Source organism: Boleophthalmus pectinirostris, unplaced genomic scaffold, assembly GCF_026225935.1.
Source record: "Boleophthalmus pectinirostris isolate CB_2022bp ecotype Guang Dong unplaced genomic scaffold, ASM2622593v1 HiC_scaffold_1, whole genome shotgun sequence".
NCBI classification, from domain to species: domain Eukaryota; kingdom Metazoa; phylum Chordata; class Actinopteri; order Gobiiformes; family Gobiidae; genus Boleophthalmus; species Boleophthalmus pectinirostris.
In genome coordinates this window covers 25,669,324-25,690,634 of record NW_026570970.1, presented here as the reverse complement: position 1 = coordinate 25,690,634, position 21,311 = coordinate 25,669,324, and the positions used below count along the sequence as shown (strand labels likewise).

The following is a 21,311-nucleotide window of genomic DNA, read 5'->3' as shown; positions in this document are numbered from 1 at the left end:
ACAGCACTGTATATGATGTCTCCCCATAGAGACACTTGATAGTTCATTTATTCAGCAAGGATCTTTTATTATTGCGTTTTGTTTTCTTTTGAAATGAGATAAAGCTTCTCTTGATGTCTGGTTGTTCTGCGTAGCTTCATTGTGCATAGCCTGTCGAGGAATACATTCACATTCCCCTTATCAAAGTGCACTGGGGACACGGAGGCTAGCACGCTACACCCAAGGGCTTGTGGGTAATACTCAGTCCCTTACTTTCTCAGCTTGTTTATTTATTCTCCACTTTCTATCTATGTTTTCATTTCACCGACCTGTCACAGACTGCATATGTGCGTGACTGTGGAGTTGTCATGTTTTTTATGATTATGGTCCTGATATGAATCTATGCTGTCTTCTTTCTAGGTGTACACGCGATATGGAAAATGCTACACTTTTAATGGCAACAAGACCGCGCTGAGGAAGACCAAGCAAGGCGGGATGGGGAACGGACTCGAGATCATGTTGGATATACAGCAAGATGAGTATCTGCCCATCTGGAGGGAAACTAGTAAGCTACGGCATATTTGTTCAGTGTTGTCCTGTCATGCGCTTTCCGTATTGCTCAAAATAGAAATTCAGCTTGCTATGTTTTTACATTACATTTCTGGAAATATGATTTGTACAGGAGCAAAAACAAACTCTCATGTCTGATTTTCACTGACATATTTTTTGACAGAAGTGTGGCGTAACTTTATGTCAAAAACAACATGAGCATGCTATCACACTATGGCAAATGCACCATTGCCTTAAAACAAGAAGGTTTTTGATGGTTTCTCTGGGTGCTCTTCCCCTTACCATTAAACACCTGTACAATTAATTCTTATTTTCAATCGCATTTTTTTGAATGGAAATATAATTCATGTCAAATAAATGCCAAGCTATCATAATGTTGACTCCATCTTAATCTTGTATGTTATGTTTTTTATTTAATAATCACCTGCTGAACATGTAACCCGATATGCAACTGATGCCCGGTGCAATGAAGGTGCATTGGTTTTTGGGAGCTTTTTGGAAACTCAAAGTCACATCTTCATTCATTTCTCACACTGTAGGTGGTGGTAAGTGGTAGTGTTGAGGGACTGACTGACAAGGGCATGGCTGCCAACCTGCGCCATTGGCATTTGCAACCACATTGTTTCGTTAGGCCACATGTATGCACTGAGGGTACAAATTCAAGTGAAATTTACCACTCCTCTGCGCCACTAATTATTTTTAACACAAATCAGTTTTAAAGGTGCACTATGTAACTTTCCATGTAGACCCCAGTGGTCCACTACCTGCTTATTTCAGTTTTTTTGGTATTTTAGCAACAAAACCAACTTAAATTGGAAAAATACAAGATTGATAGATAAGTACTAGTCCCACGCTGTGGAACATTCCAGGCAAAGCAAGAATGGCTGATTAAGGAACCGTCAGCCACAAAAGTTGCACAGTGTGCCTTTAAGATGGGCATGTTGTTTCACCACTGTTCACTCCCCACTGGCTTGATTTTCAAACATGACTGAAAGGTGGTTTGGTGTTTTTAGCTCTAAACTCAGGCCAAGCTGTCAGTTAGTCCCTGTGTGGTTGCCTGGGTAACCCCTGTGTTTGTGCTGCAGATGAGACTTCTCTGGAGGCTGGGATCCGGGTGCAGATCCATAGTCAGGACGAGCCCCCTTACATCCACCAGCTGGGCTTCGGAGTCTCCCCGGGCTTCCAGACCTTTGTGTCCTGTCAGGAGCAGAGGGTAACTTCTGTCTCATCCATTACTCGTCTTTGGACAATGCTTCTTTTGTTCTAACTATAGATAGTTCATTGCTGAGTACAGTGGTTCTTAAATCTTTCACAGCAAGAACAACCAAAGAAAGTAATGTCTTGCTTGATCTTGGTTTTCAAGTACAGCCTCTACTTGATACTTTTAACACGGAATAAAAAATACTAAATTTAGAGCAGATTAAGGTCTAATAACATATCAACTGTCATAACAACTCAAAAGTACATTTAATATATGTGTTTTATTTTTTGCACAACACTTCCTCCTGAGTTTGTGTTTTCCAGTTTTGAAGTACTTGTGAAAATGTTATGGCCAGATTGACTACCATACACCTTGTGCTGAAGACATACAGCACCCCTGGACTTAGTGTCTCACGTCTCTTTATTACAGTTATAAAATACTGTTGTACATTTCTGCATTCACAAATATAGTGGAGCACTATATTTATCTAATCTCTAGTAAACTATTTATATTGATTTCTAAGGATCAGGTCTAAGGATCAGGTCAAAAACAAAATTATAAATTCATCTTTCTAATTGTATCAAAAATGCACCAGAGAATTACATCAAAACTATTTAGGACTGACTAAAAATTCTCTCCACTAGAATATGACCAGGACCAGAAAGAAATCAGTATGAGAGCTAATAAACTGTACTCCTTAGCAGCCTCTTTAGTGCCACTTTACACACTCCACATTTTGAGAAGCCCTGCTCTGGCTTACCTCCAGGCCTCATAAATCTGTGTTTGGTTTCAGCTGACCTATCTGCCCCAGCCCTGGGGGAACTGCCGCTCTAGCAGCAAAGAGAAGTTCCCTGGATACGACACGTACAGCATCAGCGCCTGCCGCCTGCTGTGTGAGACCAACGAGGTCATCCGCGTCTGCAACTGCCGCATGGTGCACATGCCCGGTAAGGCCCTGTCTAAGGTCCTGTCTATGGCCCTGTCTAACTGTAAGACCCTGTCTATCTGTTGTGTGGTGCACAAGCCTTGTAAGGCCCTGTCTAACTACCGCATGGTGCTTATTCCCAATAAGGCCCTGCCTAATGCAGACTCTTGCAGTATCATTCAAACATGTATACATCAATCAGAATACACTGAAATTCTTGAAAAGCAAACACGTGTTAAATGGATAAACACTTATCAGAGCTGATTATACCTTTTAAAGAGAATAAAGTGCATTGGAATCACAGGTTTGGTCTGTGTAGCTGTAATTGTCAATTTGTTCCAACAAACAAGTTCCCTTGATCAGTGTCAGTAATATAAAAAATAGTTATTAATAGTCACGCAGTTCTGAGATAGGCAGAAGAGATGAAAGTGCTGAGCTGATTGGGGTCTTGAAGAGCCACTGGACACAGATTATCCAGCACAGCATTACAGAAGCACACTCTGATATGAAGCACCAAGGTCGAGAGGAGCCAACGTCCAATCTGAGCCCAGTGCGAGAGGGCCAAAGTCTGGGACAAAGTGTCATCTGCCCCCCCTCCTGATAAACACGCTGGAGGTGACAAAGGAGGGGAACGGTTTTGATGCTGTTATGGATTTCTGGCTTTGTAATTTTCTTTCTTTTTGCTTTTTTGTCTTGTACGGGTTAAAATATACCACTCACCCCTTGAACATTTTTTTTTTTTAATTCACAATGTTTAGTGTTCTGTCCACAGTAAAAAAGTGTGTTTCAGTAAAAGGTTGAAAATTTTCATGATTATTTAGTAATAATATGTCATAATTCATCTGTTATTATTTCATGGTAAAACTTGCCATTTTGTTCAAAATCATCACTATGCACCTATGCCCTCTGGGTTTACTTGCTTATTTTGAAGGCTCCAGGAAGTGGTCACAATGCATTATGGGTAACAGAAGCAGAATTCAGTCAGATGCATGGATCTATTAAAATAACTGGATAGGTTATTGCTAGCTTGTAGCTGCCTCCATTTGATGTAGCGGGCACTCACTGGTACTACAGTGGGAAAAATCCCTTGGACCGAGAAAGAATTTCTCTCATACAGCACAATGTAATCACAAATTGCTTGTGTTCGGCTGACAAGGCACCTATAACTTTCAAAAATGTAAGATTTGTGGCGATTTTTTTACCTATTTTTATACCATAAACTTTTTCTCAGCTCAAAATCCTTCAGTTGTCTTAAAAAACGCTTTATAATTGCTTGCTCCGTGGGAGAAACGAGAACTACTGAACATGCTCAATCGGCCCAGAGCCACCGGAAATGCCTCACCGGGCTAAAGGCTAATCTGGAGTCATGCGCCATTGAGCTCTGCCCATTGACTTGAATGGGCAACTATTCTGAGACCCCAGGGCTTGGTCAGATGATTAACGGCAAAGCATGCTCTTCCTCTGTTTTAAATCTTATCTACACTTATGAAAGCAATGGCTGTAAGTTCAATATGTGTTTGGTGACTTAAATAAGTTTTATAAACTCTGTTGTAGAGATCATTTTGTACATGTTATTACCAGGAATTAGACCTAGCCCATGAATTAGGTCGTATTAATGACCTAATGAGCAAATGAAAAGATCTCGAAAATGTAATAACTTGTTAAAGTAGCAGTTTGTGGTGCAAGCTATTTTCTGATGCATTTTTGTTTTTGTATTACAAAGCTAATGTACATTTTATTTATGTTTGTTTTCCAGTTTCACTCAAGCTTTTCACGCCACAGTTGTACAGAATTGTAAGTTGTCTAGAAAAGTCTAGAAAACTGTATTAAAGGAGCAAGACACTCAGTTTCTTGGCTCGTGAACTCCATGTTTGTCTTGCTGTTGCTCTGCGTTCACATACACAGTGGATCCGACACGTAGTGACAACAGTACATTTAGTAAATTGTAATGGAATAGAAACAGCTGAAGTTAAAATATATTTTACTTTTTGTACTATAGATTAGGTGATGACAGTTAATTAAAAGTTTCATGAATTTTACCACAAATAATACATAATACTTGCAATAATACTTTTAATGTAGACTGCAGAATAAATTAAAAGTCTCTTCTCAAAGTTTTAAAGGTGATTTTAGATTGTGTGTGTCTGTGAAATATCCATAGAAATAAAATTTTATCAAAATTGCTCTTTTACACAAGGCTATTGAAAATAACAGAGAATGTGCAGTTCCAAAGACATAGAGACAAATAGACTAATGTCCCGTCAGGTGAATGTGTGTTCATTTCTGGAGGACACCTTCAATGGTCCCTCCTTCAGCGCTTTCCTCTATGTCACATCAGTCTGGCACAAACACGTCTAGACTCAAATTTAAGGTCACAGCACAGAGATTTTAACAAGGACTCTAGTAGAACTAGAAACTAAAGCAGAAAAAACAGGACTAAACCAGGACTAGACCAGAAACAAACCAAAACTAAACCAGGACTAAGCAAAAACTAAACAAGGCACAAAGTAGAACTAAATCATCAGCAGAGTTATGGCATTACCCATTAAGAATAAAGCTAATGGGTCTAACTACTGTAAACCAGGACAGGGCAAAAATTGGTTCAATCAATGACTAAACCAATAAAACAGTAAGAAATTAGCATACTATGGGCCCTTTAAACTTTGGTTAAACAAGATCTAAACCAGAAATAAATCTAACCTAGGATTTGCCCAGGTCAAAGTAGAACTAATATTGACTCAACCACATGTCAAAAACAGGACTATACTGGATCAATCAGAACAGATAAAGAAGGCTCACTCATTGCTGTTTTGGGCCCAGTTAAATCATTGTTTGACTCTGCTGTTCGTCACTGCGCTGTCACTGACATTTGCCGCCTTATTAAGCACAATTGATTAAACCAATCGATAAACAACATCTAATTGGAGCAACAAACATCATGCAAATCTCCCCTAATGATGAAGCTAGTTTCTGTGTAATCCTATAGAGCTGCATAGATTACTCATGTCTTATAATCCGTCAGCATTTAAACCCTGCTATTGTAGTGGGCACAGTTCAATGTTATTGTTTATGTAAAGGCAATTTGTTAGAGTTAAATTAAATGTGTCATGAGCCAGCAACCTGTTGTCACAAGTCAGTGCTCTCACTCTTAGCCCAAAGCTAGAATAATTTGTCAGTGGGAGGGTTTGCAACAATACAGAATCTTATCTGATTTTGACATGATATACTGCTATAACAATATTAATGCAATATATCTCTTATCAGCTATATTGCACTAATATTATTAGTGCAATATATATCTTCACTTACAATAACAAAACTAAGCTTGCTTAAATTTCCTAGTCAAACTGTCAGAATCCATTGTTCTGGATTGACAGGTCAGCAGGTCTAATTAGACAATTTATCAAACCTCCTCCACATAGCCACCTTAACATTGTAAATTTATCTAAGGGCCCATATTGCGCTATTTTCTGAGCTGTTATAATGTTGTTTCCTGATCAAAAACATCTCTGGAGTTGCATTTTGTTTCATTCACACATGTTTAATACACAAACTCTGCATATTTTAGTTCTTCTTTCAAACTGAAAACACTCTGTTCCACCTTGTAATGTCACGTGGTCATGTTTTTAAACTCTAGAATCATTTGGATGACTTTAGCATCGGGATTGCCTGAGGGTAAAATGTAGCTATTTACTTGAAAACTACTGTTAGATGACATCACAGGGTGGAGCAGAACATTTTGACCTTTGGAGATATATATTACACATATTACTCAAATGTGTGAATGCAACAAAACACAATTCCATGTACTTTTTTGATGAGGTGACAATTCTAACTACATGAGGTATGGGGTATGGGAGTCACGCTGAACAAAGCTGTGAATTGGGCAGCCATATATATGACAACATGAAGACAGTGAAGAAGGTACAACATTCACACCACATGACATTTCAGAAAAAGACAGCTCATGTTTCTTCAACCAGGATATGCGTGACTAAACTCATCACGGTCTTTTATCCAAACAGCCTTTTGCAGCGACTTTGCTGAGTCATATGAATAAATACACTTACCATTGCTGAGACTGTGTTCGCACAAGTCAATATTTACCTAAAGTGAAGTATCTGTTTCCCACACACACCTTCTATAATGAAATATTAGAACATATTTCATCATTGAATTTGGTTCCTTATAACGGAAAATCTGGTGCCAATTTACATGGATCATCAGTTGTCACCTTTTTTTTTCCTGGTTTGATTGCCAAAAAACAAAGAATTGAAGAATTTCCAAAGAAAAGTTTTGCTTCTCGATCTCATGGACACAGGAAAACATTCCAATTCTCGAAATGAGTTATTGTTTTCTAAAAATCTTAAAAGTGGCAGCCCTATATTATAACCTTAAGAACTGCAGAAATAAAGTTGAACTTGTAATATTATGGACAAAGCTAAGTTTTTTTTCTTTATTTTAATAGAAAATGATTGTATTTAAGGGTAGAACAAACAGAGGTGTATCATAATGGGATCACATTATCTGTAGAATCTGTAATTATAGACAATGCATTATCTCTTCATAAATATGTTCTTTATACTGGTTTTATAGGATCATTAAACCATGTATTCATAATGTCATTTCTTTAGATGACTATCTTGAGACTGAATGGAGACCTTGGCCTCTGCTCTTGTATTTAACTTCAGATATTAGATTATATTTATTACTTCAAATGAGATAAAACATTTCTAGACAGTCTGGCATCTCTGGCTTCAGCTCTTTCTGTCAGGTGCCACCTAGCTGGCTATAGTTGTCCCAACACGTATCAATAGTGCATAGATTTTATTGTTGCAAATTAAGTGCACTGAAAATTCTCCAGAAATGAAGGCAGCGGTTGGTTCAAAGCGCAAAGGGAGCTCCAGGCCAAGTTAGAATTGAAAATCTTTTTTACTTTCTGAATGTGACACTAGTGTATCAAGGAGTGAAGCCAGGCGCCTTGGACATGGTTAACAATATACTATTTTTTGCTTTACGGGAGCTGTATTAATCTCAAGAGCAAAAGTTTTAACATTTTATTTTAATACATATTTCATTATTCCTATCTTCATGTAATGCACTGTTTAAAATCAATGTAAAGTGAATGTGACATACTTTGTAACAGCCTGTAATAACATGTAACCTAGACTCTAGACCCCATTTTAACCCTTACTACAATGTAATTACATACTCGTAGTGGTCACATAGTAGTGGTCAGGTTCATCAAAACACACCTGAAAAACTACATGCAACTGAAGCATACATTTAACATAGAAGACTGTCATCTGAAGCTTCTATCATCTGTTAGCCAATCACAGCTTCTTACCTTGGACTCTCATCCAGTCACTTTACAAGTATTCATAATTCATAAGTTTCTCATCCTTTTTCATCCTTCCATTTCAGCAACATGCAGCCAACTTCCTCTATCCCATCTTTCAGCAGCAGCTAAACCATGTGTCACCCCAGCCTCTCCATCTTTTCATAATAGGCTCTGTGCACAATGGCAGCTGGCTACTTCTGGTCAGAGGGATGGTAAGCGATGTCATTTCCACTGTCAATGCTGAAATAATCTGCACCTACAAATAACTGGGTAGTCCTTACTACAAATAAAATTTTGTTGTTGTATTAGATTCAACATTTCAGTAAAAGTTAGCATGTAAAAGCAAAAGTGTCCTCTGGTGAGGTTTTCCATTTGTAAAGTGTTTAATATTCCCTGGCCAATATCTGATTTGTGCCGATTTGTTGATTTCAACAAAAACCTCAAAATAGGAGCAGAAAAGGCATCACTTACTGTCCCTCTGACTGGAAGAAGCCAGCTGCCTTTGTTCAGGGCATTAATTCTCTTTTAAATAACTTTGCAGAAAAAAGATTTTAAAAAAGATTATCAAAAGACATGTTCTGAGAACCAGCCCATAAGAACTACACTGCCCACAATGCAACTGTTTGGGAAGCACTCAGAAAATCCTCACATAACAGCTGAAGAAGCAAAACTGTGTCCCTTTCCTCCCATCCCTTTCCTTTTAGTAAATATTTTAAAACATTTTGGAGACGTTTGCTTTTCACATAGTCCTCAAAACACATTTGGGTTTATTTTGGTTCCTGGTGTTGGACTGTTGAATGGGGCCACTTCAGTGTCTCTGAGCAGGAGATGGAAATGTTCATGAAGAATAAAGTGGACATTAAATAATGGACTAACTATTCTCTCGTGTCATATTGTAGTTATAAAATACTTTAATAACACAGTAATAATTGTGAGTAGTTAGATCACATTATACTATTTGACAGAAATATTATTATTTATTTATTTATAAAAAAAATAATAATAATAAGGTTACATTTATTTACTTTTTTGTTAAAGATGCACTATGTAACTTTTTGTGGGAGGGACTGTCATATGTTTCACAGCATGGTAAAACCTTATTTATTCAATTATTGGTGTTTTTATTGAAAAACAAATCCTTTGAAAAACATGCATCAGTGTACTTTGAGAGGTCACCTCTCCACAGCCTGATGAGGTCACCTTCTCTTCTTCTAAATACATAAGTTTAATGCCATACTATGAAAAATTCCCATGCAAAGAAGTAACATCTCCATGGAAACAAGCAACTTGCAGACCTCACACCCTACTGTTACACTTAGGATTCATAGTAAAAATGCTCTTTTGATCCATATATCTAAAAATGTGATCAAATTCCATTATACTTCATGGTACCATTGCTAACAGACAGCAAACAGACCAATAATATCAACCCAATCTGTAACAAACCATCAAGCAGTGGTAATAGTGCATTTCTATTTACACAGAATAATGTTGTGTTTTCAAATGACTCGGCAGGTCTATCATTGGCACGGCCTGCCTCCTGTCTGCGCTCCTTATCAAACTCATTTCACTTTGGTTTAATTAACATTTCTAAGTGACTGGGAAATGGTACTTCCACAAAACATTACCCGAGCAGACAGACACAGCACACACACATATACTGCCAATTAATTATAGTGTGAATCTGAATAGCTGTCATCAATACCTGTGCAGCTCTGATTGGTTTTTAAAGACTTCTCTAAATATGGCTGGTGTGTGTGTGTGTGTGACGGGGGGTGCTCTATTTCTTCGGCGCAATCAGGGAGTTTGGAGAGGCAGACAGGAGCCGTCTGTGGCGTCACGCGTGCAGATGACAGATGATAAAAACGGGAGGGTTGTATAGAGGACATGGGTCGCTGATCATTTTGTTTCTGATTGATCAAACTCATTTTCTTCTCTTCTTCTCCTCCCTCTCTTTTCTCTAACCTCTGTATCACTCCCTCCTCATCGTCTCTCTTCTTATGTACAATCCCTACGCTTTCTGTCTCATACTCTCTCTGTCTCTTTCTCTCTGTCCATTTCTCATTCTCTTTTTCTCTTCCTTCTTTCCTCCCTCACTCTCTCCCACCTGTTTTTTTTACCTTATCTTTGCCTTGCCATTCTTTCTATCCCCCTCTGTTTCTCTCTTTACTTTTTTCTGTATCTTTTTCACTCTCTCACTCTCTCTCTCACTTTGCCCATCTCTCATTTACACTTTTCTCTCACTCTTTCTCTTACATCTTTCCTCTCACCATCCTTGCCTTGGTATTCTTTCTCTGTATCTCTCTCTTTCCCTCTCTCTCACACACTGCCCATTTTTCATTCTTGCTTTTCTCTCTCTCTTTCTCTTCCTTCTTTCTACCTTCCTCTGTTCCTCTTTTTCCTTTTTTCTGTGTCTTTTTCACTCTCTCTCTCACTCTCTCTCTCACTCTCTCTGTTCTCTTATTCACTCACTCACTCTCACTTTGCCCGTCTTTCATTCTTGCTTTTCTCTATGTCTCTCTTCCTTCTTTCCTCCTTCCCTCTCTCCCTCCCAATTTTTTCACCCCTCTCTTTGCCATTCTTTCTACCGCTCTCTGTTCTTCTCTCCCTCTTTCTCTGAATTTTTTTCTCCCTATCTATCTCTCCCACCGTCTATGTCTTCTTTTTCCTCCACCTCTCTCCCCTTATATCACACTCCATCCTTCGCTCTCGCTCTCTCCCTCCATTTCGTATTCTCCCACCCTCACCTTTCTCTCTCATCCTTTTTCTGTCTTTCTCACCTCTCCCTCCTCCTCTCAGGAACAGCGGATATCTGTCCTCCCAGTAAAATCGGCTGTGTGGACAAAGCGCTGGGTAAGGAACAATCTCGTCCTCATTTGGTTTCTCATTACAATATAATGCAGTGGCCCCAAGGGGAAATGGAAATCAGTAAATATGATAAGGATTTCTGCAGAGTAACACAAACACTTTGATATTCACAAATTACTTCTCCTCTCATTGTCTTTATGGACTTCACGACTCCTCTTCCAGTAAAAGTCTAGATTTCTGTGGAGTGATTGCTTTTTTTTAAGATAAATAAGCCATATATGTTTTAAGGAACTGTATGTAGCCTGCTCTCATACACTACAAATATGTACCACAATCAACTGAACAAGAGCTGCAAATGCCCTAACCTACGTTGAGGATACAGATTTTTTTTTTTTCTCATATGAACAAGCTTCAAGTGAAAGCTCAGAACCTCCGAATTCCCTCACTGGGCTGCAGAGGCTGTACTAGCTCTGACTAGTGCTGGACTTTAGGTAAACAGGATTAAGATCAGAGTTCTTTTAGGTTTAAACCAGCTGAATTTGAGCACTGAATATGGCAACCCGAATGAGAGACCCATGTGAGGCTCATTCTATGCTTCCAGATTAGATAATGGTCTTGAAAACCAAAACACCAAATTAAAACAACATGGTCATCATGTCCGGTGTTTTTTGGTTACTAAGAATACATCAGCATTACAGTTGTTATCAGAAAAAAGTTAAATTTGATTAGAACAATGCTTACCTCGTATCTAGAGACAGTTAGATTATGTTTATAAGACTTAAAATCAAAATCTTTCATACAATTCCTTTAAGTTTTTGGTGCCACATATAGTTACCATATTTCTGAACTATCCATGTAATACAAAATTAATGTTCTACACCAAACACTCTAATGCATATGTATAAGGTGTCTTGCTTAAGGATACAAACGCAGCATCCATTAGTCACTTATTCAATATACTGCTATACATTGGACATGACTGATGACTTTATAGTTGGGCTTAGTTGGAATTCCTGTATTTTCACGCACTACAACTTTCAAACATTTTCACTTATTTTTCGATTAACTTTCTCTAATTTTATTTAGTCTTTTATTTAGTCTTAATGGTAGGACTTTTCTTTATAAGTCGTATCTTTTTAATCTTTAACTCTGACCTTAGATCCGGCAGACTGAACAAAGATGCATTGGTTTTACAGGCTGAATTGCATTTGCAGTAAAAAGGGGTTTTCATAGCAGCCCCGGCAGACGTATAAGTACATTATGAGCTATAATTTCTCAAGAAAATAAGCCCCAAATTTAATTATCTCTCTCTTCACAGACCCTAGCACTGTTTAAACATGGCCGAATGAAATCGCAGATATATCTTACAAGAATGAGCATATTCACATGGGCTATAGACGACTAAATCAAATTGTCTGAATAAATTCCTCCCTTGGGAAAAGTAATAACTTCTTAAAAAGTTATATTTTTAAGATGTTTTCCAATTCACAGACAAGAATAAGGCTACTGTTATTCTCTGCTATACAATTATCCTGATTGTTCCATATAAAGAGGTCTGGGTGGAGTTATTTCATTAACACTGAGATCAGTCATTTGGCCTATTGTGTATGTGCTCCAGTTCTTAGCCTGAAACAAAACAAGTCAAGGGTAAATTATGATTGAGGGATACCAAAAAAGGCATTTATGTATTGTATGGAAGCCCTTTTTAACAGAACCCCAATGACTGCAGCTATAATCACTACTATTACTGCTGCCTCAGTTACTTTTCTAATACTGCAGATAACTTAAAGTGCATGCCAGGTTTTCATGTTAATAATACCTGTCAGTTCAAGGGCTTATGTTACTCTGTTTTCTGATCTGTTATAATGTTGTTTCCTCATCCCAAACATGCCTGGACTTGTGTTTTGTTTCATTCACACATTTGCATATTCATCTGCATATTTAGATCTTCTCTCAAATAGAAAACACTCTGTTCCACCTAGTGATGTTATGTGGTAATACAATAAGTGCTCCACTGTGTTTTTAAATTCCATACATCATCACTGGAATCATTTGGATGATTTCAGCCCTGGAATTGGTTAAACAAAAGGTAAAAGGTAGTTGTTAACCTGAAAACTACTGCTTTATGACATCACAAGGTGGAACAGAGCGTTTTGAGCTTTGGGCATGTAGACAGACTAATAATAAAGGATTACTCATATTATGAGTAATATAATATTATGATATGAACTGAAACAAAACACAACTCCAGGTATGCTTTTGATCAGGTAAAACATAACATGGCAAAGAGTTAAATGTGTGTAATATACTACTTTTAAAGAAATTTGGGGAGAAAATATAAAAAATAAATGCATTAACAGGAATTATTATTGATATTTAAAAATAAATTGATGACACAGGAAGAAGAGTACATCCATATCACTGCAGAAATTTTGTCTGATTCTGCTGTTTCTGGGATTTTTTTTTCACAAATTGAATTTAGTCTATCCTCTTGTATGTGTGTGTTTCAGCCCAGTTACAGAAGACCAGTGGAGACGTGTCCATGTGAGACTCCCTGTAATCTGACACGTTATGGGAAAGAGCTCTCCATGGTGAAGATCCCCAGTAAGGGCTCTGCGCGGTACTTGTCCAGGAAGTATGACAAGACAGAGGACTACATACGGTTAGTACTGCACCTGCAACGGCAATTCTTACAACTACTACCAAAGGTCATATTTATTTGCCGTATAACACATTTTTAAACAGCTGTACAACCCCATAGTGCAGCTCATGTTTGTTAACCCTGATACACTCATGATAAAATAATTAAATAGAATAAAACAGACAGTTTGTACCTCTACTCTACTAAATCAAATGTGTTTGACCAGTTTTAACCATTTCCGTTTAAAAGTTCTATATTATGCCAAATTGACTCTTGTGAGCTTTAAGCCATGTTATAATGCTGTTACCTCATCAAAAGCATACCTGGAGTTGTGTTTGCTTTCATTCACATATGTTTAAGTAACCCTTTATTATTAGTCTGTCTACATGTCCCAGGTTTAAAATGCTCTGTTACACCTTGTGATGTCATGAAGTTCTAATTTTCAAGATAACAGCTACTTTTTACCCTTTGCTTAGCAGGGATTGGAAATCTCAGATCTAAAATTATCGAAATGATTCTAGTGAAGGTGTATGGAGTTTAAAAACACAGTGGAGCACTAAATATGCAGGATTAGTATGACAAACATGTGTAAATTAAACAAAACACAACTCCAAATATGTTTTTGATAAGGAAACATTAATAAACAGACCACATACTTTTACCGACAGAGGATTGGCCGCAGATTAATTTCAGTTAATAAGGACTTCAGACCTACATTCTCATTGACCCTACACATAGATTTATAATGGCTAACATGACTTTCTTGTTGTGTTGTTTCTGGGCAATTATCACAGAGGTTGAACAACCCTTAAGCACCATTTCTTATTCCCTATGAAGGTGCTAATGATGTTGCCTTCTCATACCTGTAGTTCTGATTAGCTGATTCTCATGCTTTTCAATGATATAAAAGGCATTTGAACTCAATGCCTTTCAGTCACAGCTTGTATAAATGGGACTAGATGAAAACACACTCTAACTGAGGCTGAAGTGTGCTTGCGCTGTTTTAAAACTAGGTACAGCTCATTATCTCATGTCTGTGGTATGAACCTACTCAGTCACTCTGGGCATGTCTACCCTACTATAACAATTTACAACCTGTATAGAACACCTGGTTATTATAGTTGTCAAATTTAGTATCAATTATAATCAGTAACATTGTAAATCAGTTGTTTTATGAGTCCTGAATGCCTCTTCTGTTTACAGAGATAACTTTCTGGTCCTGGATATATTTTTTGAAGCTTTGAACTACGAGACCATTGAACAAAAGAAGGCGTACGATGTTGCAGGATTATTAGGTAAGACTTAGTTGTGTGCTTGAAAACTAATGTAATTGACTGATTGAGGTTTTAACCATGTTATAATGGTTCTCCTTTATCACTGGCATTTTAATTCATGCCTACTAGAGTATCCTTGTATTACTTCTCAGTACTTATTTTTAAGTATTAAATAAAACTCTAGGTCATACATGTAGGATTGAAAATCAAAGTTGCTTATAGTCATTTTTCAGCTTTAAAAAGTAAATCAGCTGTGTGTGAGGGTGAAATGCCACTAAGACCTCACACTTCTGCAGTTTTGAACAGGAGGTCAGTGGATCTATTTATATTATTAAACTTAATATTGCAGTTTACAATGAACAAAATGTATAGTAATCTACACGTGTTATATTTTAAAATTAGATAACACAAATAAATGTATGTATGCATGTGGAAACAACACAAACCAGATACATTGTTTGTCCCTAGATGATTAGTAAAAGCGCAAAAGTGCATTGGGGTATAGTTGGTTTGAGTTATTGCCCACTCCTGACTGTGAACCAGGAGCACAAGTTGCAGTTTTGAAAATGCTAAGACCCAGTCACCTGTGTCAAAAATTATACTTCTGCATTTTCCTGCTTGTAACACTCAACTTTGAAATAACTCGACTCTTTTTTTCATGATTGAGTAAATTCATTTTTTCCCAGAAAGTGTACTGAACTTTTAAGAAAACACCACTTGAGTCATATGATGTTTTGATGAGAGCTTATTGACTGTGCTGCTGACCTTGCTTCATTTATCTATCTGAAAAGCTGCTTTAAAACTATAAAACTATACTATGTACTCGTTGACAAAAAATGATGAATGTAAATGCTAGCAGTGTGACAAAGAATATGGGAGAGCTAGGAGCAAGTTAGATAATTCTCACACCCACTGTTTGAAAATCAGGTATCCCAGCTTCAAGTTCTGTTTACATGGTGGCCAACTAAACAATTTCAACACGTGACAAGTAAATCTATGTTTGCTATAATGCTATGGCTTATCTGTGTATGTGAGACAGTATAGATTGCATGTGTTTTAATATTCTTATTGTATTCTCCTCTCTTTCAGGCGACATTGGTGGACAGATGGGCCTGTTTATTGGAGCCAGCATCTTGACAGTGTTAGAAATACTGGATTATATCTATGAGGTACTGTGTCAGTCGTGTAAGCCATCACAGTGAAGATCAGATAGCATTCACCAATGTGCAGTCAATAAATAGTTGTCATGTTTTCACTGGAGTGAGATTACATGTGATTCGTTTATAGGAAGGTTGTTGTAGCATTTCTATTGAGCCAGTTAAAGCTATATTAATCTGTAGGGACAACATTTTTATAGGATTTATTTAGAGCATTTAGAGAGAACAAATGTTCTTGTGCTTGTAGCCACTTGCACTGTTATGTACAACATGACATCTGGTGGAAATAACCGACATGTAGATCCAATGAAATCACTGTTTACATAGCTGTCGTGCATCAGGCTCCGCTCCAAGATTGGAAAAATACATCAATGTATTTCCTATTTACTACTAAACCTCTATCTTCAAACTGAACAAACATTATACTTGTACCATGTAACCTCGTAAGAGTTACATGTCTACATGGAGATGTTATTGCTGTGCCTCAAATGTTCCACAGTATGGCATTAAACTTTATCTTGCATTGACTCAATTACAGGTGTTTCTATAAATCAAAAATTGAAAAATGTGAATTTTTGCTACAAGTGAGTTCACTCACTCTTCACAGTTCTGACCTGTCACTTGGTCAGGTGGTGTCATTTGCTTGTAAGTAGGAAGCAGCAGGAACACCAGTGGGTGACTGCCCACCAGAAAAGTTACATAGTAGGCCTACACTTTCAAACATGTGCATATTTCCACAATTAATATATTATATTGTGTTCAGTAATATTAGACTGTGGGTATTCTCCAAGCCCCACTGCCTGAGTCTGGCCGTGCAGCTGTTATCACTTATTATTCATGTGAACAGATTTATTTGATTTCCCGCTGGAGAAACTAATATCCGCTCCGGACTGTGCCGTGGACATGCTAACACCTCTGCCTCATCTCTTTTCAAACTTTGAGTCCAACTTTAACAGACAAACATGTATTAAACATTATCAGTGAATGCATAGCTCCGTCTTATCCCTCTCTTGTGCTTTTGTCTTGTTTGTGATCTGTGGTCTGCGCGGGTGAATCCAGGTGATCAAGCAGAGGATACAGAGGCTACTCCGACCACAGAAAGAAGAGAAGAAGAGTCCGCAGAGAGCAACAGTCGCCACTGTGAAGCTAGAGGAAATGAAAACAAAGGTACAAAATACAGCAATACAAATCACACCTGGTTCAAAGTGACTGTTGTTTCAGTTATGCATGTACACACACTATAAACCAATGTCATTCAGATCATATGATTGCCTATGTCATTCCAAAGCACACACAGAGAAGTTTGAATCAGGGCATCTGACATAAACCACCTGTACAAAGTCAAGTAAAGAAACAGACTTTCTTATACTCTGAGCTGTATCAGTAAGGACATAGGACATGGAATACTAATGGTAAGAAAACTTGTTTATTATATTATTATTTATACTGACATAAAATAGAACTTTAAATTAAACATAAAAGTTATGGTACTTTTTGACACAGGAATACATTCAAACTACATGAACTACCATCTACACATTGGATTTCCAAAGTGTGGTCTGGGGCCCCCTGGTGAGCTGTAGAAATACTGCAATAACATTTGGCTTCAAGTCATCTGTTACTTTGAATATGTACTAATAATGTCTGCATACCTGAAGTTTCTGGTCGCAGACCATTACTATTTGCATACACAACACTCATACTGTTGTTCTTATCTTATTGTAAACCATGAAGCCAGCATATTATTACATGATAGGATCTAGGTTACAAACTGATAAAGGAACATGTGACTACATGTTTATTTTGAATGTGAATGGGAAAGACGGGGGCTGTTATCATGTGCATTACATCACTTAGGAGAAAGTGTTGTAATCTAATGGAACAGATCATAGAAAAGTACTAACAGATTTTACCATAGAAATTAAACGGTTTAGTGTTCTTGATGAGCTTTGACCACAGCGAAGACTTGCCATACTTTAAAGTGGTTTTAGTATTGAGGTTTTTTATGTATTATTTATGTAGTTGTCTAAACATTATTTCTCCCTCAGTAAATCACATAGCAGTGTTATGTACTTTGTTTAATTAAAAGTGCCTACATAATAGTTGTTGTATTTGTAGTTGTATGTTGCTTAACATGCTTAACTTGCTTTTAGTCTTTGAAGTCCTTCTTGAGTCAACATCAATCTTTTATAATAATAACGCTCTAAATCTAATTGTGACGTGTTTCTAATAAGTGACTTCAATAGCCCTATTTAAAACCTCAGCTATGTTATTATGTTATTAAGAAAGATTTGCATTATTAAGAAAGATTTGCATTATTCGTTTTCTGGCATCCCTGTAACATTGCAGTAACTTCTTTTAGTATGTGTGCTACATGTAGCTCTGAAAGCAGAGATAGGGAGTTAGCCACTGTTCATGCTATTATGTGATAACCATTAGCTTAGCAGCATAAAATGCACTGCTACTTTCACATTGGGTCACCGCTAATGCACTAAATGGCAGAACTACTTTTCAGACAGTGTGCTTTGGGAAAATGAAGTGAATAGGGTCAGACTGTCGATGTTATGCTATTGGTCACAACATTATATGATGTTAATCCAGCATATTTTATCTTTTATAATTATGCATAATACATATCTGTAGGCATAGTATTGTATCACTTTTCCTGCTTATGTGAATATTGATTGAATGCATTTGGCTCTAAAATAATGGTCTAGGGTTAAGGTACATTTCTTTGAGCTTTTTGTTCTTCAGTATCACCACAGTAAATTGTTCCATAACTATAACATTATCCATAACATGTTCTTGTTGCTTGAGAAACTCAGAGACAACACAGAGAGACAGAGAGAGACAACACAGGCTGAATTATGAAATTTACTTAAGTAACCATTAGTCACAGTAATGCAGTGTTACATTACATGGAACTATGACAATGTAAAATAATGAGTAATTTCTTAATAATAATCTGTGTTTTTATTTATTTGTAATTTTTTCATCCTTCATTTTGACAGTGTAATAGACTTTTAAACAAATGTACCACTCACAGTCCCCCCTGCTGATAATTGTGCTAATAGTAGATGTTGCACATTGCAATATTTTGATTATAACTAAACACAACAATACTAACACTTAAACGATGTACTGCGCAACATTTCTATTAGAAGGTCCACCACCTTATGTTCCATGGAATTATGTCTCTTTGAGCTGTAGAAACACCTGTAATAAATAAATACTAAATTTACGAGTTTAAAATCATACCAGGGAACATTCCAGAGCAGTGACATCTCCATAGAGACAAGCAGGTGTGACCAATTAGAAAAACATGATGATAAATAGATTTTCCCCATGTTAAATTTTCATGTTAAACAGTAGTAAAAAGGTTAAAAGTAGCTAATTCTACCAACGTGGTTTGAATGCAAAAATTTTAAAATGTAAAGTTTGTATGTTAACGTAAGTGTTGAAGTTGTCAGCATGTTCAAATTTCTAACTGTGGCCTTGTAAGTCAAAATGAAAGATAAAAATGTTGGAAGTTCCCCTGTTTTATGTGAGATTACCACACCCTCATTGAAGACTAAACAACTGTCTTGTGCTGTACTGAATCATTATCCCTTAACCTCTCACTTATCTCTCAACAGGAACCCAATGACATGCGGAGCCATCCTGAAGGAGCATACGCCAACCAAATCCTGCCTTTGAATCACCACCCTATGCCCCACCCGCACCCCCAACAACTACCCCACCCCCAGCAGCTGCCCCACCCAAAGGCAGTGCCCCTCCCACAAGCAGTGCCACACCAAAAGGCAGTAGCCCTTCCACAAGTAATGTCCCATCCAACACCTATTCCCCATTCACAAGCTATACCCCACCCACAAAATTTGCCCCACCAACAGCCCCACCCCATCCCACACCCCCACCACTCTACGGGGCGACGCGGGGTGTTTGAGGACTTTGCCTGCTAGAACCACAATAGACCATCCTGGACCTGGGGACATCAAAAGATACCCACAAAAGAACTTTCGTAAATATCTTTTGCTGTCTTCGGTGTTAAGCTACAGCCAAAGTCAAACACCAAACTTGTGCTGCTAACAAATCACTTATGAAATAAATGTAGGCACAACTCTCTCCGATCTGGATGGGAACTCAAACTTGTGGGGCGATTTTGTGATTTTTGGGCCAATTTTGTTTTGGTACATGATCACAATACAGGGACAAAAGGAGGACTGCATGTCACCTTGCTCCGGACAAGGAAAAGTATGGTTTATTTATTCAGAATTTCAACGGTGACAATATATTTTTGTCTGTATCTGACTTACCTCCTTCTTCAATACACTGTACCATATCCAGCCATAACACATTGGAAATTATGTAATTATTTAATGATATAATATTATCACTTTCTATTGTAAACAAGCTACAAATACTTCAGCTCGTGTTGCATTCATCCAAGGAAGGGGTATTTCAAACTGTGATTCTCAACGGGTGGGTTGGGGCTCAGTAGTGGACATTATAAAAAATATAAGCAGCTTTTTATAATTTATGTGTATTAGAATCCTTAATATATAATTAGAAACTCTAGAAAGACTTGCAAAATGTAATCCTCTACCAAGGCGTTGGTCTGACTCTGCAGTGTGTAACAGCACTGGAATTAGCAGATTTCAATTCATGTCTCACATTGGTCAAATTAACTCCTCAAATGTAATCTCTCATTCATCCATCTTTACAACACTTCATCTGGCATCTGACTAATTTCTGGGTCCTGTACAGGGCAGGTAAACAAGACCAGGGCAAGGTAACTCCTCCAATAAGTCAGAGCTATTCTATCTCCTCTACCCTTTGGGCAGTATAAATTCTATAGCTCCTCACACCAGTACCTTCAGATTGAAAATGGCTTCCGGATAGCAATCAACATCCTGATTTAAAAAGACATTGTCCAGATTTCCAACATTTCCACCAATGTTTGGCTCTAACCTGAAATGGTGCTGAATCTAATCCCATAAACTTTCTTAATCTTGTATTTTATATCTCTGAGAAAGCATCAAGCTTTTTTATATTTTTTATTTTTGGGACATTTTTTAAAAAGTGTATGATACAGTATTGTGAAAATGTTGAGTCAACCTAACCCCTTAGCCATAATGAGAATCATTTATGGCACATCACAATACTTATCGTTCCAACAGACAAACAGAACAATAACACAATAATCCTAAAAGAGTACCTTCTTGGCAGTGGATTATATTGTTGTGAAATGAAAATAAAAATGAAATTGAGCCCCATCATACACCATAGACCAGTTTGAGAAATACTGAGTTGTTTAATCATAGTCGAAGATCTGGCCTCATCTATTACACTATGTCTGGTCCGTGATTCAGGTGTTAGAGAGTAGCATTGTACTTGTACATAAAGTCTAAAAACCTC

At 37.4% G+C, this 21,311-nt stretch overlaps 1 protein-coding gene across 1 annotated transcript in view; it reads left to right on the top strand.

Annotated features, from left to right (window-relative positions):
- The window catches only part of asic4a (acid-sensing (proton-gated) ion channel family member 4a), a 162,653-nt gene extending 141,342 nt beyond the window's left edge, over positions 1–21,311 (top strand). The window contains 10 exon segments of the mRNA XM_020920288.2: positions 400–544; positions 1,635–1,762; positions 2,544–2,697; positions 10,816–10,869; positions 13,335–13,359; positions 13,361–13,486; positions 14,669–14,760; positions 15,829–15,908; positions 16,956–17,063; positions 19,532–21,311. Coding sequence (XP_020775947.2) covers positions 400–544; positions 1,635–1,762; positions 2,544–2,697; positions 10,816–10,869; positions 13,335–13,359; positions 13,361–13,486; positions 14,669–14,760; positions 15,829–15,908; positions 16,956–17,063; positions 19,532–19,855 — 1,236 coding nt within the window. The 3' untranslated portion in view covers positions 19,856–21,311.